General features: G+C 41.2%; 1 protein-coding gene across 1 annotated transcript in view; it reads left to right on the top strand.

Moving 5' to 3' along the window:
* The window catches only part of LOC111331617 (uncharacterized), an 8,576-nt gene extending 1,297 nt beyond the window's left edge, over positions 1-7,279 (top strand). Inside the window, exons 2-9 of the mRNA XM_022936767.2 lie at positions 1,259-1,578; positions 2,307-2,487; positions 2,716-3,035; positions 3,276-3,456; positions 4,029-4,405; positions 4,626-4,806; positions 5,257-5,591; positions 6,222-7,279. Coding sequence (XP_022792502.2) covers positions 1,259-1,578; positions 2,307-2,487; positions 2,716-3,035; positions 3,276-3,456; positions 4,029-4,405; positions 4,626-4,806; positions 5,257-5,591; positions 6,222-6,419 — 2,093 coding nt within the window. The 3' untranslated portion in view covers positions 6,420-7,279. The remainder of the gene's footprint in view (positions 1-1,258; positions 1,579-2,306; positions 2,488-2,715; positions 3,036-3,275; positions 3,457-4,028; positions 4,406-4,625; positions 4,807-5,256; positions 5,592-6,221) is intronic.
* Positions 7,280-16,014: the final 8,735 nt, after the last annotated feature.

The following is a 16,014-nucleotide window of genomic DNA, read 5'->3' as shown; positions in this document are numbered from 1 at the left end:
ACATCGAATTGTTCTGTAAAATGTACTACAGTCGGGCGTTTTCTCCAATTTATTTTTTTTTTTCGCATACAAGGTACTGTAAGTCGTTATTCCGTGTTTTGAATCTGTCATCACTTTTCAAGCTTGGAAACAAAGCATATTTCACTCACTAGCACGCAGAACAAAATTTATATCGCGCGAGCCACGCGCTATCGCAGAGGAGCGTTCGGGTAAATTTTAGATTAATTTTTATTTTTTTAAAAATTTAAAAATCATTAGTAAAATATGAACTCCATTTATTATTAATACAATTTAACAAAAAACTTAAGTCCAGTCCATATTTTCCCACTGGCCCCTTACGTATAGGTCATTTAATGCTTATTGGAACAAGGGCGCCGTTAATCGAGGGGGGCACTTATTAAATGGCGCAGCAACAGGAATGTATGTATGTTTGTATGTATTTACGATATTTAGACAGGCCAACCCAGTTCAGCTTGAAGCTGGTTTAAATGGGGGCCTATACATCCCACCATCCCACCCCAGGGGAGGACATCCATCACACAGTACTAGTAATCTCGTGTGTGGGAAATTAACGTCTCCTACCCCAACCCTGCAGGAGACGGGACCTCCATTTATTCGTTCCCATCCGAGAAGACTAGAATATCTAACCATTTCTTGATGTTATAGAGAGGTAGCAAATTCTTCTCAATCATTTTAAGACCTTGAGTGTTGGTCCGGCCGGGGGGCTCGAACCCTCGACCTCTCCCAGACAACAATCCAGCGCACTATCCATTGGGCTAACTGGGCGGCGTAACTGCATGATTCGACCTCGGGTGATGAGTCAATTCGTCAACCACCGTACTCGAATCAAGGCAGATTAGGTGCATTGGACATGTGTGATATAAATCAATTCAATGTTTGTTGTTGATCCACATTTAATTTCAACTTTCTGTACTGTTTGGGATTCAAAAACCTGCTCATAGCCTGTGAGAATGTCTATTTCATGAGCGTGCGTTGGATATTTGGAGTCTTTTTTCAGCTCCTCAAAAGTTAGCGCAATGCAGCTCAATACAAGGTGACACGGAGTATGAGCTAATAACCGCAGTTATGCGAACTAATCAAAACATTAGAATGTACTAATCGTAGTTGAAAATTTCAGAACAAAGCATACTCGGGGTTCTAGTTGCCAATCAGAGCGCACCTTCAATGCTATCCAATGTTTTAGACGACTATATAATATCATTTGGAACAGTTTCAAGTTTATTCCATATTTTTACAGAGGCTTGCAAATTCGACTTTGAAAATGGGCTCGATGACTGGGAAAAGACTGGTACAGCCTTCAATAACCAGCCGACCTACGGTGACAACCCTACAGCCCGGAATCGGGGACAACCTGCCAAACAGAAAGGGGACTGGTGGATTGGAGGAGCTGAGAACAGACCATCGAATGCGTCACAGGCGGGACTAATGCAAGGAGACAGTCCACAGGGAACCATCACTTCGCCTCCCTTTGAAATCACAGGCAATAACATTTCATTTCTTATCGGTGGAGGCTGTGATATAAACTCTGTTCGTGCTGAATTGATAGTCAATAATAAGGTAAGAATCATGAATGTAAATACTGCAAAAGAGAACGCGAGAATCAGAAAAATATTTGAGAAAAAGAGCCCTTGAGCCTGGTTACTCCAATATAAGAAAGTACAATAACACGGAGTATTAAAAGATAAACAGCTGAAAAACGATTTACCGTGCCACTTAGCCAAGTCTTTAGCCTCCCTTTTATCAAAATAGCTACGAAAGAATTAAGAGAATTTAAAAGAAGGGAGATAGCGAACGCTCGTGTTGAAATGAGAAACGCCTGTACTAATCTTGAGTCCAAAAAAGGTAGACGTCTTCAAAATCTATCTACAGTACGACCAAGAGTTCTGGTTTCCCAGATGGTTATTCACTTTGTCGCTCGCAAACAATTAAATTAAGCCATGCAGCACTTAGAAGTTGATTCATTGCCGACGATTTTCTGTCAAATCTCTTTTGGAAGTGCGCGTGGTTGTCTCATTCTTGCGCCTGCTTATCCATTCTTGACTGTACGTGATTTTCGGACACTTACCTAATAAGGCGGAGAAACAGCGCAATATTGGCTGTAGTAGCAAAGGATTCACATTTTATCCTTGCCGAGTCAGATATTCCTTCCGGTCATACTGCTCCACAGGTAATTTTTTTCGCTTTATTGTAGGATATAAAAGATATGCATATTTTTCATCACGAGTGAACCACGAGAATTTTTTACCTCACCCTATTTACGAGATGGATCTTCATTCAATTTTTAGGTTGTCCGTAAAGAGACCGGCAAATGCCATGAGACAATGACTCGTCAATTCTGGTTTGTTGAGGATTTCATCGGTCAACATGCCCAACTCAAATTGGTTGACTTCAGTTCTGGTGGATGGGGTCACATCAACTTTGACGATCTGAAAGGTGACATAACCTGCTTAAAAGTGAAAAATTTTGGTATGTATCTAATTCATTAAATTAACTTTAACTGTTAGCCCCACACTGTGCTTTTTTAAAAGGGTCATCTTGAAAGAATATCTGAGAAAACTCTTTTCGATGAAACAGCTTTGTCTTCCAATTTGAATTATTCCAGTATCCTGCGAAAAAAAAATCTCTGTACTCAAGCCTTGAAAGGAGTTGAAAATTCATACCATTTCTTGAATATTTTCTAAAACTTCTCCACAGCGAGCTGCAAGTTTGATTTCGAAAATGGTATCGATGGCTGGCAAAGGACTGGCTCAGCGTTCAATAACCAGCCAACATACGGTGACAATCCCACAGCTCGTGGAAGAGGACAGCCAGCCAATCAGCAAGGGAACTGGTGGATTGGAGGATACGAGGACCGACCATCGAGGTGGGCAACAGTGGGACAAGTTCAGAAAGACACACCACAAGGAACTCTTACTTCTCCACCCTTCGACATACAGGGAAATTACATTTCATTCTTAATTGGAGGAGGCTGTGATATAAACACGGTTTATGCTGAGTTGATCGTCAATCACAAGGTGAGCATTATGAATCCTCATATTGTAGAATGGCTACATCACGAGTTGAAGATGTTCCAACGGAGATCAAGTGAGCGGATTTTTCCTCTCTAAGTATCTTTACGTTTGTTTACCGAATGAACTTTTGAAAATGGTTAACAAACAGAAAGTCATTTATAATTTTTGTCCAGGGTGCAGACCCGTGAGGTTATTCCTTCTCTCCAGCACCTGTCTTGCTACACCTTCACTCGCTCTCTCTAGGTTGTCCGGAAAACAACAGGGAAATGCCATGAAACGATGACTCGTCAATTTTGGTATGTTGGACATTTTATTGGTCAACGTGCTCAACTCAAATTGGTTGACTTCAATTCTGGTGGATGGGGTCACATCAACTTTGACGATCTGAAAGGCGACATAGCCTGCTCAAACGTGGAAAATACTGGTATTTATTTTGCTAACGACGTCCAAAATTCTAAAATAGATATTATGGGGTCAACCTGAGACAAGATTCAAGAAAACGTTTCTTGCAGGAGAAATAATCAGTTTGGATCAGCCTTCATGGGTCAGCTATCGTTGATTAATGACTTAAAGAGAGGGCCTCAGGGGAAGATATTTGCCTGGCTGTACTTGGTCTGTGCGCCATGACCGAAAGCCACATAAGTAGTCGTATGAACATTGAAATTTTGTCTATGTGTGAACCTAAATAAGGCGAGTTCACAAACAGAGGAACGACATGTTGGACAACTACCAAAACTTAAAAAAAAAAAAAAAAAAAAAAAAAAAAAAAGCAAAACAAAACGAAACAAAACAAAACAATTATTTCCTTTATTTCTCTCAGTCAGAGCGAGAAACTCATGATTCATCGAAAAACGCAGCTTTTTCTCTCATTTCTGTTTTTCTGTTTTGCAACCGAGCCGCACTGGTGCGTGCCGAACGGTTTTTTTCCGAACCGGCTTACGTCAACCCGCCCGACCTTTCATACATCAGGTTTATAATGATATGGTTTTTTTACAGGATTCAATGAGCGAGGCCTTATGACTCATACCATTAACACTGGTATCTCCAAAGTAGAAAGCTGCGTGTTCGACTTTGAAGAAGGTATTGACGGCTGGCATAGGACTGGTTTAGCGTTTGACAACCAGCCGACATACGGTGACAACCCGACAGCTCGTAGGAGAGGACAGCCTGCCAATCAACAAGGGGAATGGTGGATTGGAGGATGTGAGGGACGGCCTTCAAAATGGGCTCCTGCAGGACGCACACAGGGAGACGGACCACAAGGGACTCTTACGACTCCATCGTTTATTATCGGGGGAAAATACGTCTCATTTTTGATTGGTGGAGGTTGTGACATCAACTCCGTTCGTGCCGAACTGATTATTGATCATAAGGTATGCAGAGCGAGTTCTGATCATGATTGTAGTTCAACAATAAATCCAATCACTCAATCACTCTTTAAGGAAGCTTCTCTAAAATGGTCATATGCAATAAGGTTTTTGTGACGGAAACGATCGCTTGACTTCCCGCATAACTCAGGTTTAGAGTAATATAAGGAACCTCGTTGAAGGGCGTCTGTTAGTGATATAAACGGCTGTAACTCTCCTGTTTCAGGTTGTCAGAAAATCAACCGGAAAATGCCACGAGACAATGACTCGCAATTTCTGGGAAGTTGGAGATTTCATCGGCCGAACTGCGCAAGTCAAACTGGTGGACTTTAGCTCTGGCGGATGGGGTCACATCAATTTTGATGATCTGAGAGGCGATATAACCTGTTCAGCCCCTGAAAACAATGGTAATTATACTTCTGTTAGGTTTGATTTGAACTTCTCATTGGGTCCATTGTGTGGTCAGGCACTCTTCTATGCAACGTGAAGGGTTACACTAGAATTTGTTTGAAGTGCTGTAGGAGATTATACATAGTTCTGCTTTCAATAAAGCCTTGTCCATGCCTTTTTTAGGTCGAGGCGAAACGACTTTCGGCACAGGAGATATGTAGCAAAGATATGCAGGGTAGATCCATGCTGTACACCAACTATGGCTACCAAATTTTTGTTAACATGTCGTTCAGACAAGAGGCCAATTACAAACTTACATATGCATAGGTTAAGAATTTCTCACGTGCCGACTTTTATTACTTTTACAAAATCAGTCTCTTTTAAAAGCGTTAGTGGCTTAAGTTCAATGTAACACAAAAAGCAGCTTAATAGCAGTGGGTAATATTTTCCTTTGGTTCACTACCCAGATATCTTTGGCAAATCCTTCTGTAAGTTCGACTTTGAAGATGGACTGGATGGCTGGGTTAGGACTGGCACAGTATTTGACAACCAACCGACCTACGGTGATAACCCAACAGTTCGAAACCGAGGACAACCTGCCAATCACCATGGAGACTGGTGGATTGGAGGATACGAGGACCGACCATCGAAGTGGGCGACAGCAGGCCGAGTCCAGTTGGATGAACCACAGGGAACCCTCACGTCCCCACCCTTCGACATACAAGGAGATTATATTTCATTCCTGATTGGTGGAGGCTGCGATATAGACACTGTTCGTGCTGAGTTGATAGTCGATGAAAGAGTAAGAATTTGTTAAAGTGGAGTTTGCCTCACAGGAATTGATAAGCAATAGGCTAGTAAGCCTAAGTAAGGTAGCCAGATACCATAGGGTAGGAGTTAGCCAATTAGAGAGGAGGATTATGTACCACGTGGTACAAATGAATCAATTATATGGCTAGTCATTTGATTATATCAAAAAAGTTGAAAGTGTAAATTGGTCACCGTAAATGGTCAAAAAGGTGACGTTTTGAGCGTTAGCCCTTCGTCATTCGCTGAACCATTTGCAGTGGCTAATTTACAATTTCAACTTATTTGATAAAACCAAAATTACCTTGTTATACCCTCCCACCGACGTAGCACCACAGTTTCCTTAGAAACTTGTCCCCTTTATTCACATGGCTAGTCCGCCAGTCAAGATTTTGTCAAATGACGCTGCCATCTTGGATGCCAATCTGGCCAGCCATATGATTGGTTCACTTGTACCAAGTGGAACATAATGCTCTGCTCTGATTGGTTGCGTATCATAGTGCCTTCGTATACTACCAGTACTGATTCTTGCAAATATTTTTACAAAGTTTAAAAAGCTATGTTTTCCTACTTAAATTTTTCCTTAACTGGGAGAATCAAGCCAAATATATATTATCTCTTTTAGGTTGTCAGGAATGCAACTGGTAATTGCCATGAGACAATGACACGAAAATCCTGGTTTGTGGGAGATCTTTTCCATCATCTTGCGCAAGTGCGTCTGGTGGATTTCAGCTCTGGAGGTTGGGGTCACATCAACTTTGACGATATGAAGGGCAACATAATTTGCACGGGCTCTAACGATGACACTGATCATTTTGCTTAAGTTTTCGATCGGGAAAAAAGCAGTCTGAGTATTTCATAGAATCGCATAATTAAATAAAATCATACATTCTGATTGGTTAAAGAAGCGAGGTGTTTAGCGTGGAATTGCGAGTTGAAAACGAGGCTGAGTGATTTTGTTTCACATCTTTCGTTTGGCGCTCAGGATAAAAATGTTGTGGGCTTTTACCACTCGCTTGGACAAATTAATAAAAAAAGGTACCAAGACTGTATACTTTTCTTCTTTGATTCTCTCGTCTTCTATTGTTGCCACTACCTTCTACTACCACAACTATTTCTCTTCTAACTTCAGCGAGGAGTGCCCTCTCATTTAATGCAAAAATCACAGACATGTTTGGGTTAGCTGACCGTGGGAATTTCCAAAACAGGATATTCAGTGTGGGTAAAACTGAAGGTCAGTTTTACCAACCCAAACATTACCACCTAGCAAACTAGTTATCCTCAACCATAACAAGCGATTAAAATGTCTAGCACGGTAAGAACTGAGCCAAGTTCAAGCACACACTAAAAAGAAATTTTCAAAGCTATAGATCTACCAAAATGGCACGAAGGGGCGAAAAGGCGAGACTTAATAAAACACACTGGTAAACCTAAAAATACTCGAAATATCAATCCTCAATCTAATAAATCGATGAAGTTCAAGAAATCAAAGTAAAAGTGTCCTTTTTCGCCTTTTTTGTTTCTGTTTGTCTATCTGCTTGTTTTTTTTTTTTTTTTCCTTCTTCTTCTTTAGTATTACTATATTAAACGAAGTGTCCAAGTAGTTGATTGACTGGACTCTGCTATACTCTGTTATGTTACCCTGTCTGATATGAAAATAAAAAAGTCGAATGTCTTGCTCTTGCTTTTTCGTCACGATTTCATCATGCGAATGGACAAAGAGACAATTCAATGAGTTTGAACTGCTAAATCGGCACCAACATGGCGGCCGTGAAGTAACGCAATCATTTGTTGTCTTGTTTCGCCTGAAAAGTGGTTGGTTATCGACTGTGAGCTTGCGAGCATTCATCTGAACACATTTTGCAATGTTTCTAATGCTCAGAGAACAAAACGTGACACAATTAAATCATTTTTACTTAGGCATCAGCTTTCCGGGCCGCCGAGCGGCGAGAAATTACGAAATTGAAAATGGCTCATTTTCGAAATGGAGAACCCCACGACGCTGAACCTTTCCAAAATGGGTACTATTTAGGTCTTTCGCCTTCGAAAGTAAAACAGTAATATAATAGCCTTGTGTTATGGATTTTTATGACGTGAATACCCTTTCCCCTTTGACACTAAGTTGGCGACTGACTGATCCCCTTTCTGTCCCCCTGAAAACCATTTTGTCCCTCCAAAAACTCCTCCGTATCTACCCTCCCCCCCCCCCCGAGGCGATTGATATTGACTGTTCCCCTAGCGTTTGATACACTCATAAATTCTCTACGAAAAGTGTTATTTACTTGAGCAAAGCGAGTCGGTGAGAGATCTGCGAGCGCTAGACCGCTTGCAGGCATTTCGCCGGCTAGTCTTAGTCAAGGCCTTAACTTTACTCGTGGACAAAGAAATGGTACCAATCCGACGAGCGAGTCAAAAAATTTCAGCGAAAAAAAATTGATGTGTTTGCATGAGCGCTACACAAATAAAAGTTATTATTATTATTATTATTATTATTATTAGAGTTACACGCAGCTCGTCAATCCGAATCATCCTTTTTTTCCCTATATTACTGATTTTCTCTCTCGCACGACGAACTACGCTTAAAAGTAGGGGCTGCTCGCAATCTAGCGATAGCCTTGCGATAGCCTAGCGATAAGTGCTTCTAGCGCCTCAGTCTGCCCTGCTTTCAGCAAGCCCCTAATAAATATTTCTGAAACTCATTAACCATAATCAACATTGCCGTTTGTTGACAGATTTCCGGACGATGGCCACTCAATAATAACATTTTTGCATTGTGAGCGGAAGGCAAAATTTCAATTGTGTCATTCCCTTCTTTTAAAATCTTTTTTTTTTTCACGGATTTTTTCGAAAAGGAAGGACTGCTCGTAGTCTTCCAACTGGAGCGCTAATAACCTCCATTTCTCACAAGCTGTTGAAGAAAAAAAAAACCGGAAGTAAATTAGGCTCGATTTCCGCCACTCACTCGGGTCCGGTCTTTTTCGTTCCTCCCCGAGAAGAGTCTCTCCGAGGCGGTTTCGTTCCTCCCCGAGAAGAGATAGAAGCGGTTTCGACGCCTCTGAGATCCATCAAGGGTCGCTACAATGTACGAACGAGGAGTCTGGTGCTGTCGGATGACCACTGCGGGTGTCCATTCCCGTCCCTGCTTCATTCGCACAGCACTTTCGCACAGCACTGCTTCATTCTTCATTCGTGTAGTTTGGAAAGTGGCCGAGTGCCACAGTCATAGAATACTTTCTGACGTTGTTAATGGGTCAGCAGATTATGACGAATCTGAGAAGTAGACCTATGCTGTGGTTCAAGGAGGTTGTTGGAAGTTGGCAGTCTTGTTCTAAGCTTCCTACTCATAAGAAGTTCTGCTGGGGATTCATCCATTTCACTGATAAGAGAATTACGGAACTCTAATAAAGCGAGGAATGCATCCTGTTTTTACTCATCATGCTTTCCCCAGCTGATTAACGGTCTGTACGTTTCTTTCCACAAGACTATTATACTTCGGGTAGTGTGGACTTGAAGAAGAGCTGAAGAGCCACAGGAACCCGACGGGGAGGGTGCACAACAGGGGTGGCTTGGGATCAATTTGAATCTTGTGCTGGACGCCTTTAATCTCACACAAGCCCTCAAATGCGTCTGCATACCCGAATTCCAGGTTCTCTTCTTCAAGGCGGTAAATTCTCTTTATCAGGCCTAAATCAAGACAGGACTTCAATCCAAGAATGGATGGTAGATCTTGCTTAACAAGTATGAAGTTTATCACTGTGAATTTTCCTTTATACTCGCAAGTTAGGCTGACCTTCCCGCAAGGTGTGATTCGACGTCCATCATACACTTTCAGTTTGGCTTTGCATTGGCAGGACTGTCTGGGATCCACTGGAAGCTGATCAAACAACGACTTGGAGATGACATTACAATCAGCCTCCGAATCTATTTTGAAATTCACATTTGTATCAACGATCTTGAGCGAGACGTGCCACTCATCTTTAGAAGGACTTTCCACACTGCCCCTCCGATTCAACGACTGCGTGTACTGTTTTCCCCCCAAAATCCCGCAGTCGCTTCCGGCAAACCTTCGAAAATGATCCTTCTTCTGGCAGTAGTCACACGTTTTTCAGAAAGCAGGGAAAGAGCCCCACGAGTGAGAAGAACCACAAAACGTGCACTTTCCTTTTCGTAAGCCCGAACATGGTCTTGGGCGACGCGAAGGGTTCTTCTTCAATCTGTCACCGCCGCCTGCTCGAATTTCATTCACAGTCGGATTTCCTTTGTTTTGCCCCGTAGGACCCATATCTTTAATCTGTTCTTTCGAAGCCTCGGACGATCTTGCCATAGAAATCACTCTTTTCGGTGTAAGCTTCTCGTCTCTCAGTAATCGTTCCTTCACTTGTATATCTCGTATACTAAACACGATCTTGTCTCGCAGCATGTCATTAACTGGCGACGGATACTGGAAAGATTTCAATTTGTTTTTCAAACGTGTGACAAACTGACCCACAGTTTCGAAATCTTTCTGTGTTATCTGCCAAAACTGATACCTCTCGAACACTACGTTCTTCCTGGGGTTACAGTACTGCTCAAGTGCTCAAGGACGTTGTCCAGCTTTTTCTTGACGCCTTGGACAAATTGAAATGTGTTGAAGACCTTAATGGCGTCTTCTCCTCCAAATTTTAGCAATATAGCAATCTTGACCGCATTGTCCTTCTTTCCTTTTCTCGAAGCAGTTAAGTAGATATCAAACTGCTGCTTAAATCTCCGCCAATTTTCTAATGTGTTTCCGTCGAGACTCAAAGCGCTAGGCTTGTGAAAACTATCTATATCCCACTCCTGACACCATGTCAAAAGATCCGAGTCGCAAAACGAAGCACGTGCGAGCCGTTATATAATAATTTTCAAGAGCATGCGTGTCACGCATAACGTCTCAACGTAATAGTAACTCGATTCCCAATCCAAGAGATCGACGTGGTAAATTTCTGTTCATCTTCTTCAGCTGGATCAAAAGTTACAACAGAAGGAATCCGAAGATGTCCAGAATCGATTCCAGCAGACATACGATAATCAAATTGTTAAGATAGAGCGAGTACAAAATCCAGCTCTCGATGTACAAAAAGTATCTGGTTCAAAAACAGCAAATGGATGAGGCAACGGGATGTAATGAACAAAGGCTCTTTCAAGCTAGCAGTTTCCAAGATAACCTAGGAATAAATGAGCAAGGTTCTGACAGACGTAGTTATTTCAGAAATTCACTATAATCTCTAACAGTATTTACAAAAAATATGATAAAAATTGGCCCACTTCGTTTAATAATAACGATAGCAATTATTTACAATTTTAAACCATATATCTAATTATTTATAAATTTTAAAAGAATTAATATTAATGTTCACGATTGAGAACTGATTACAATATATGAGGAAAGAAAAAATTTAAGCATTACTAAATAGGAAAAACTATTAAAATATAAAGACCTAAAATTATGACTGCAGATGTAGACCAGCTACAGAAATGGTAAGAAAAAAATTGATTTTCGTCCCGCCCCCTTGCTCTCTTTTATGGCATCTTCTCTAAATGAAAAGTACAAATGCCTACGAAGGCATATTCAATGATCGAGAATATCTCGAGGCTATTCAATATCATTAAAACTCGTCCAGAGGAATAGTTCTAGCTTCAACTATGCGCAAAATATCAGGAAATAAAAGATTTCAGTTAATCAACATTACTACCAAAACGTATGATCATACTTCAAGAAGACTATTCTGTTACGACCACGAAAAATATTATGTTTATCTGGCTTTACCAATCTGCCAAACGTAACTACGACCGTATACTATTTTTTTTATTTAATTCCTTTCAGACACAAGATACATAAGAGGTACTTACTTTTATAAAAATGCCTCATCAGCCAGAGCCTTATGTTCGATGAACCCTGAGAGGGATTACCAGTACATGTAGCTTGCCAGGGTCTTGGTGGGTGAGTACACCTCGAAAAGGAAGGACCTTCTTACACCTTCCGTAAAGAACTAAAATGGTCCAACTGACACAATTGATAGCGTGGTCGACCAGATTCCTAACCCGGAAATCTTTGTGGTCTTTTACGACTGGCAATGCTATCCAGAGTACTTAATAACCTTTGCTAATAGTTAACTTGAGTGAACGGAGTAGCCGTACTTAACAGCTTTTATCGACAGAATGCGTCTTGTTACGAGCAAATTTTCTAGGGAGTTTTTCGTTATTACAAACACATGCTAAAAACACTGTTCTTCTTTTGAAATAAACCTAACCAGGTAAATATCGAAACTTGATAAATTCGAAGCATGACCAAATGTGAGGGTCCACAATAGGTCTGGCGGGATGCGGGATTTGGCTATTTTTCGTGCTGATATTCGGGATATGAGCTGAAAACAGAAGCGGGATGCGGGAATTTTAACAACCAGCGAGAGCGGGATTTCCCGTTTTTTATGGGAATGGGATTCGGGAATCGTAAGGAAAAAAATAGCGGGATACGGGAATTTAGTTTTGTCTTGACTAAAAATTCATTAGCGTTGACTGAAAAAGAAAATGGTTCTTAAGTGTGTATACCGCCTTTGTAGTCAAGCTATGAGCGTCAAAGGAAGTGAAGCCTGTCAAATTTTTCTCATTATCACTTTTTTTGTGTTGTTCGTCTTTTCCGGTTTTTACTATTTTCGCCGTTTTCGTCACTTGGAAAAAGGTATCAAATCACTGAGGTTAGAGGTCACGTTCGTTAAGATGTCTAAGACTAAGTCTAATTGACGAATTTGAAAACAAAGATCGACAGGATCCAACTTCTGTCATGAAGCTAGCAAATCCAGATTTTACTAGCTATCTTAGAAGTTTAGCCACACCATCATTCCCGAGACTGACCGTTTCACAGCGCACAACCCCACAAGCATCGCTACTGGTCCCTACGGAAGCCTGTTATTTCTCTCACCTAACACAGTCACCGGTTTATCGAGTCTTTATGGCACAACTTCAGAACGCCGTCCAAAAAATTGTAAATCTTAAAGAAGATTTTCTCGCTAAAGAAGTCCACCGCGTCAATGACTTTGTATTCATGGTTGGGAAAGGAGGCCCCATTATTTTCTATGAGCTAGAACAAGGGGCCGTGCGTGTTAACTTAGGTTAACTGCGTTCACGAGAAGATCTAGTTCAGAAATCCAGTGAGCTTGGACTATCTGCTAATGAAACCGTGGCAATATTAAAGAATCGAATCGCCACGCAAGTTAAGAAGATCGAGGCAGAATACCAAGAAAGAGGGCTTTCTCCTACTGCTTTCAATTTCTGAAATACCTCCGGCGAGGAATCTCAGTTTGAGGCACTACACTTCGTAGATCTTTATATGATCTACGTAGCATGTAAAAGCAAGCATTATTTCTTCCGGTCCAGACTACTGTTCCTTGGCTCCCTCCATTGCGGTTTACAAAGATGGTTTTGTCTATTCAGATCCGCAATCGCATCGCATCCTGCACGGGATCAGAAAGGAGGAAAGAGTGAGGGTGTTTGCAGGTACCAGTGCAGAGGGCACCAGAGATGGTTTGGCTTCGCATGCTGAATTCTACCAACCTGCTGGACTTCGTGTGAAATTTTACCATGTCTTGTATATATGTGATGCCCGAACCAACTGTATCAAGGTATTCACCACTCTGCATGAAACCGCTGCATTTCTAGATGCAGTCGGAAAGATATGCAGGGCTTTCTACGTCCACGAGAAGCATGCAAAGTACGGGCTTTGCAATCTACAAGATGCCGTTACACTGCTTAAAGAAACATTGCAATATCTTCGCCGAAACGAGGCCTTGATTCGCGGTGAAATCCAAAGCTTGCCAAGGTCACTTTAATGGACTACAGGGAAATGTGGCCGAGAGGACAATAGAGTTTGTTTCATTGTTGCAGTCTGGCCTGCAGAGACTTTATGACCTGTTAGCGCCAATGGGTTGTACTTGGACCAACCTCCTGAGCTGCATGACATTAGATGTAGAGAACTGTCACTCTGTGGTGCATCAGAAATCACCTTTGTGCACTGTCCTTGAATATGTCAGGAACTTCGGAAACGCTGTCAAGGAAAGTGTAAAGAAGACAACAAACTGGGCGGCATTTTATTATACCAACCCAAAGTCGTGGTATCCCATTCCAGACCGCGCAGCGACACTCATTGAAATTTCATTAGCACCACAACTTCCACCTGGGGTAGTAAGTGCCCAAGACGCCCAGCTTATGCGGGAATGGGCACATACCTTTGGGGCTGCAGTTCGTTAAAGAAACGTCCGACAAGAAACGACCATGGCTAGGGCTGGAACGCTCCCCGATTTCTTGTACGAGAAAGACATTATGCCAGGGGAAAGCGTTGGCCTAACAGGAGATGTCGGCCTTCCTGACGAACATGATACAAGTAGCAGTGCGGACGAAGAAACCAAAGACCAAGTAGGAGAAGTATCTGTAGGGGTCGCCACTTTGGATGGTGAAGCAAACTTCCTGCTTGGAAGGGTGTCTGCATTTGGTCGTGCTGTTAGATTTAATAACAGGTTTATGTTTTCTTAAAAGAGACCAGTGTGTTAGTTTTATATACAATTTCCATGTCCTAAACTCAATGTAAACAGAATTGGCAGAATTGGCTTCATCGCCAGATCGAAACTAGCAGCAAAGCAGTCGAATATCCAGCTAAGAGCTTTTTTCTAAGTATGTTAAGTTACTTGAATTATACTTACCTTACACTTTGTGTAAGGAAAGTATAATTCTCAGTACACACATGGATAATAAAGAGAATATCCTGAACCGTATACAGTCCTTATTCAACAAAATCATTATACATCAGTATATCGTTCTGTATACACAATGTATAATGCTTCATGGCACCTCCTTATATTCGACATCTCATGCAGAGAGACAGATAACATCAATCTATCTAATTCCAAAAGTACTGGACTTAAAGTATCGAGGTAAACATGTACCAAGGCGAGGACCAAAAAACAATTAAGCAAAGCAGAAAATAAAGTTATGGTCACTAATTGTGATGTTGAGAACGTGGGCCATCAAAACTGACAATTGATAGAAGGTAAGTCATAACGCCTTTTTCAATGATCAAGCAAAACATGTCAAAAATCTCGTAAAAAAATGGGGCGGGATCGGGATACGGTCCTAAAAAGGGGCGGGATGGCGGGATTGAGATGAAAAAAAGGCGGGAAAGCGGGATTTAAGAACCCCTATTGTGGACCCTCAAATGTGCGAAGTCTGCAGGGGAAAATCGAGCCGGCGATTTGTTAGAGCATGCGGACCTCTCGCTCAGTCACATCGCTCACCGACTCGAAATGCACTTCACCGCTTTTGAGCCAGCTTAAAGGGTAGTACACGTTTGCACAAAAAGCGCGAAAAATTTGGATGAGCTGGTACGTGGGGCGAGTGCAATTTGAAGTCTAAAAATAAACGAGATGGCTTTTAACAAGAGCTTAGGGGTTAGGGGCACTTAAATGATTATTGAAAAGCAAAAATTCATTCAAACCGTGTTTAAATCTCGCTGAAAAATTTGCCATGAATTCTTCACTTTTTTGTACTTTGTAACTTTTCTTCTGCATTTTATCATCTGGAGATTGCATTTCTCGAAGCCAATCAGAATGGAGAAATCTTATCATTTCTATTATCATTATGAAAGTAAGCTTGGAGTAACTCATTTTTAGCTAGTTTTCATTTTTAGCTAGTTTTCTTGAAAGTACGAAGTAATAAGTTCTTACTAAAACATTTAGTGATAAAAACGAGCGATAAAAAATATGAACGACGTTTCGACCGCTCCACGGTCATGTTCAAGTTAGAGTTCATGAGTACTTAGTTTCCGCATATATACGATTTCTGAAACAATGAAATTAATTTAAAAGCTAAGTATTTACATATAAACAATAAAGTTAATAACTAATAACAAAGTACAAAAATGAAGTGTAAATAGGTTGTGAAAAGGATGAAAATTGATTAATATAAAGTGTTAATCAAACAGCTTCCCCGCGAATAGAATCGCTCTGTTTGTTCAATTTTGGCTTAAGGTCGGGACCTTTAGCCAAGATTGAACAAAATATACGAAATATTAAGTCAAATTGTAACCAAAACAGGTCTCATCTGTCGAATTATCTTCTGTCCGATCCTTTCCACCGAATTTTAGGTCAAATTTAGGGGCTTTAGTTTTCGAAATTACGAAAACTAAGACCCTTAGCAAACCACTCTGCAAAATTTCCACAAAGTTGAATTACGACCGTTCAAAGACTATGGTCCATAAAACAACCAAAAACTACTATCATACGTGTGCTAAACGATCCGCTTCTTCTAATAATTAGCAGACATATATTATCAACATTGTGGCGTTATGAAGAGTATGAAAGCCATACGCTTCCTACGTATAATTGTGCACTGAAAATATGCCTTACCCC

The sequence above is a fragment of the Stylophora pistillata genome, chromosome 3 (assembly GCF_964205215.1).
Source record: "Stylophora pistillata chromosome 3, jaStyPist1.2, whole genome shotgun sequence".
Classification (NCBI taxonomy): domain Eukaryota; kingdom Metazoa; phylum Cnidaria; class Anthozoa; order Scleractinia; family Pocilloporidae; genus Stylophora; species Stylophora pistillata.
Note: the sequence above shows the minus strand (reverse complement) of the source record. Positions and strands in the feature narration are given on the sequence as shown.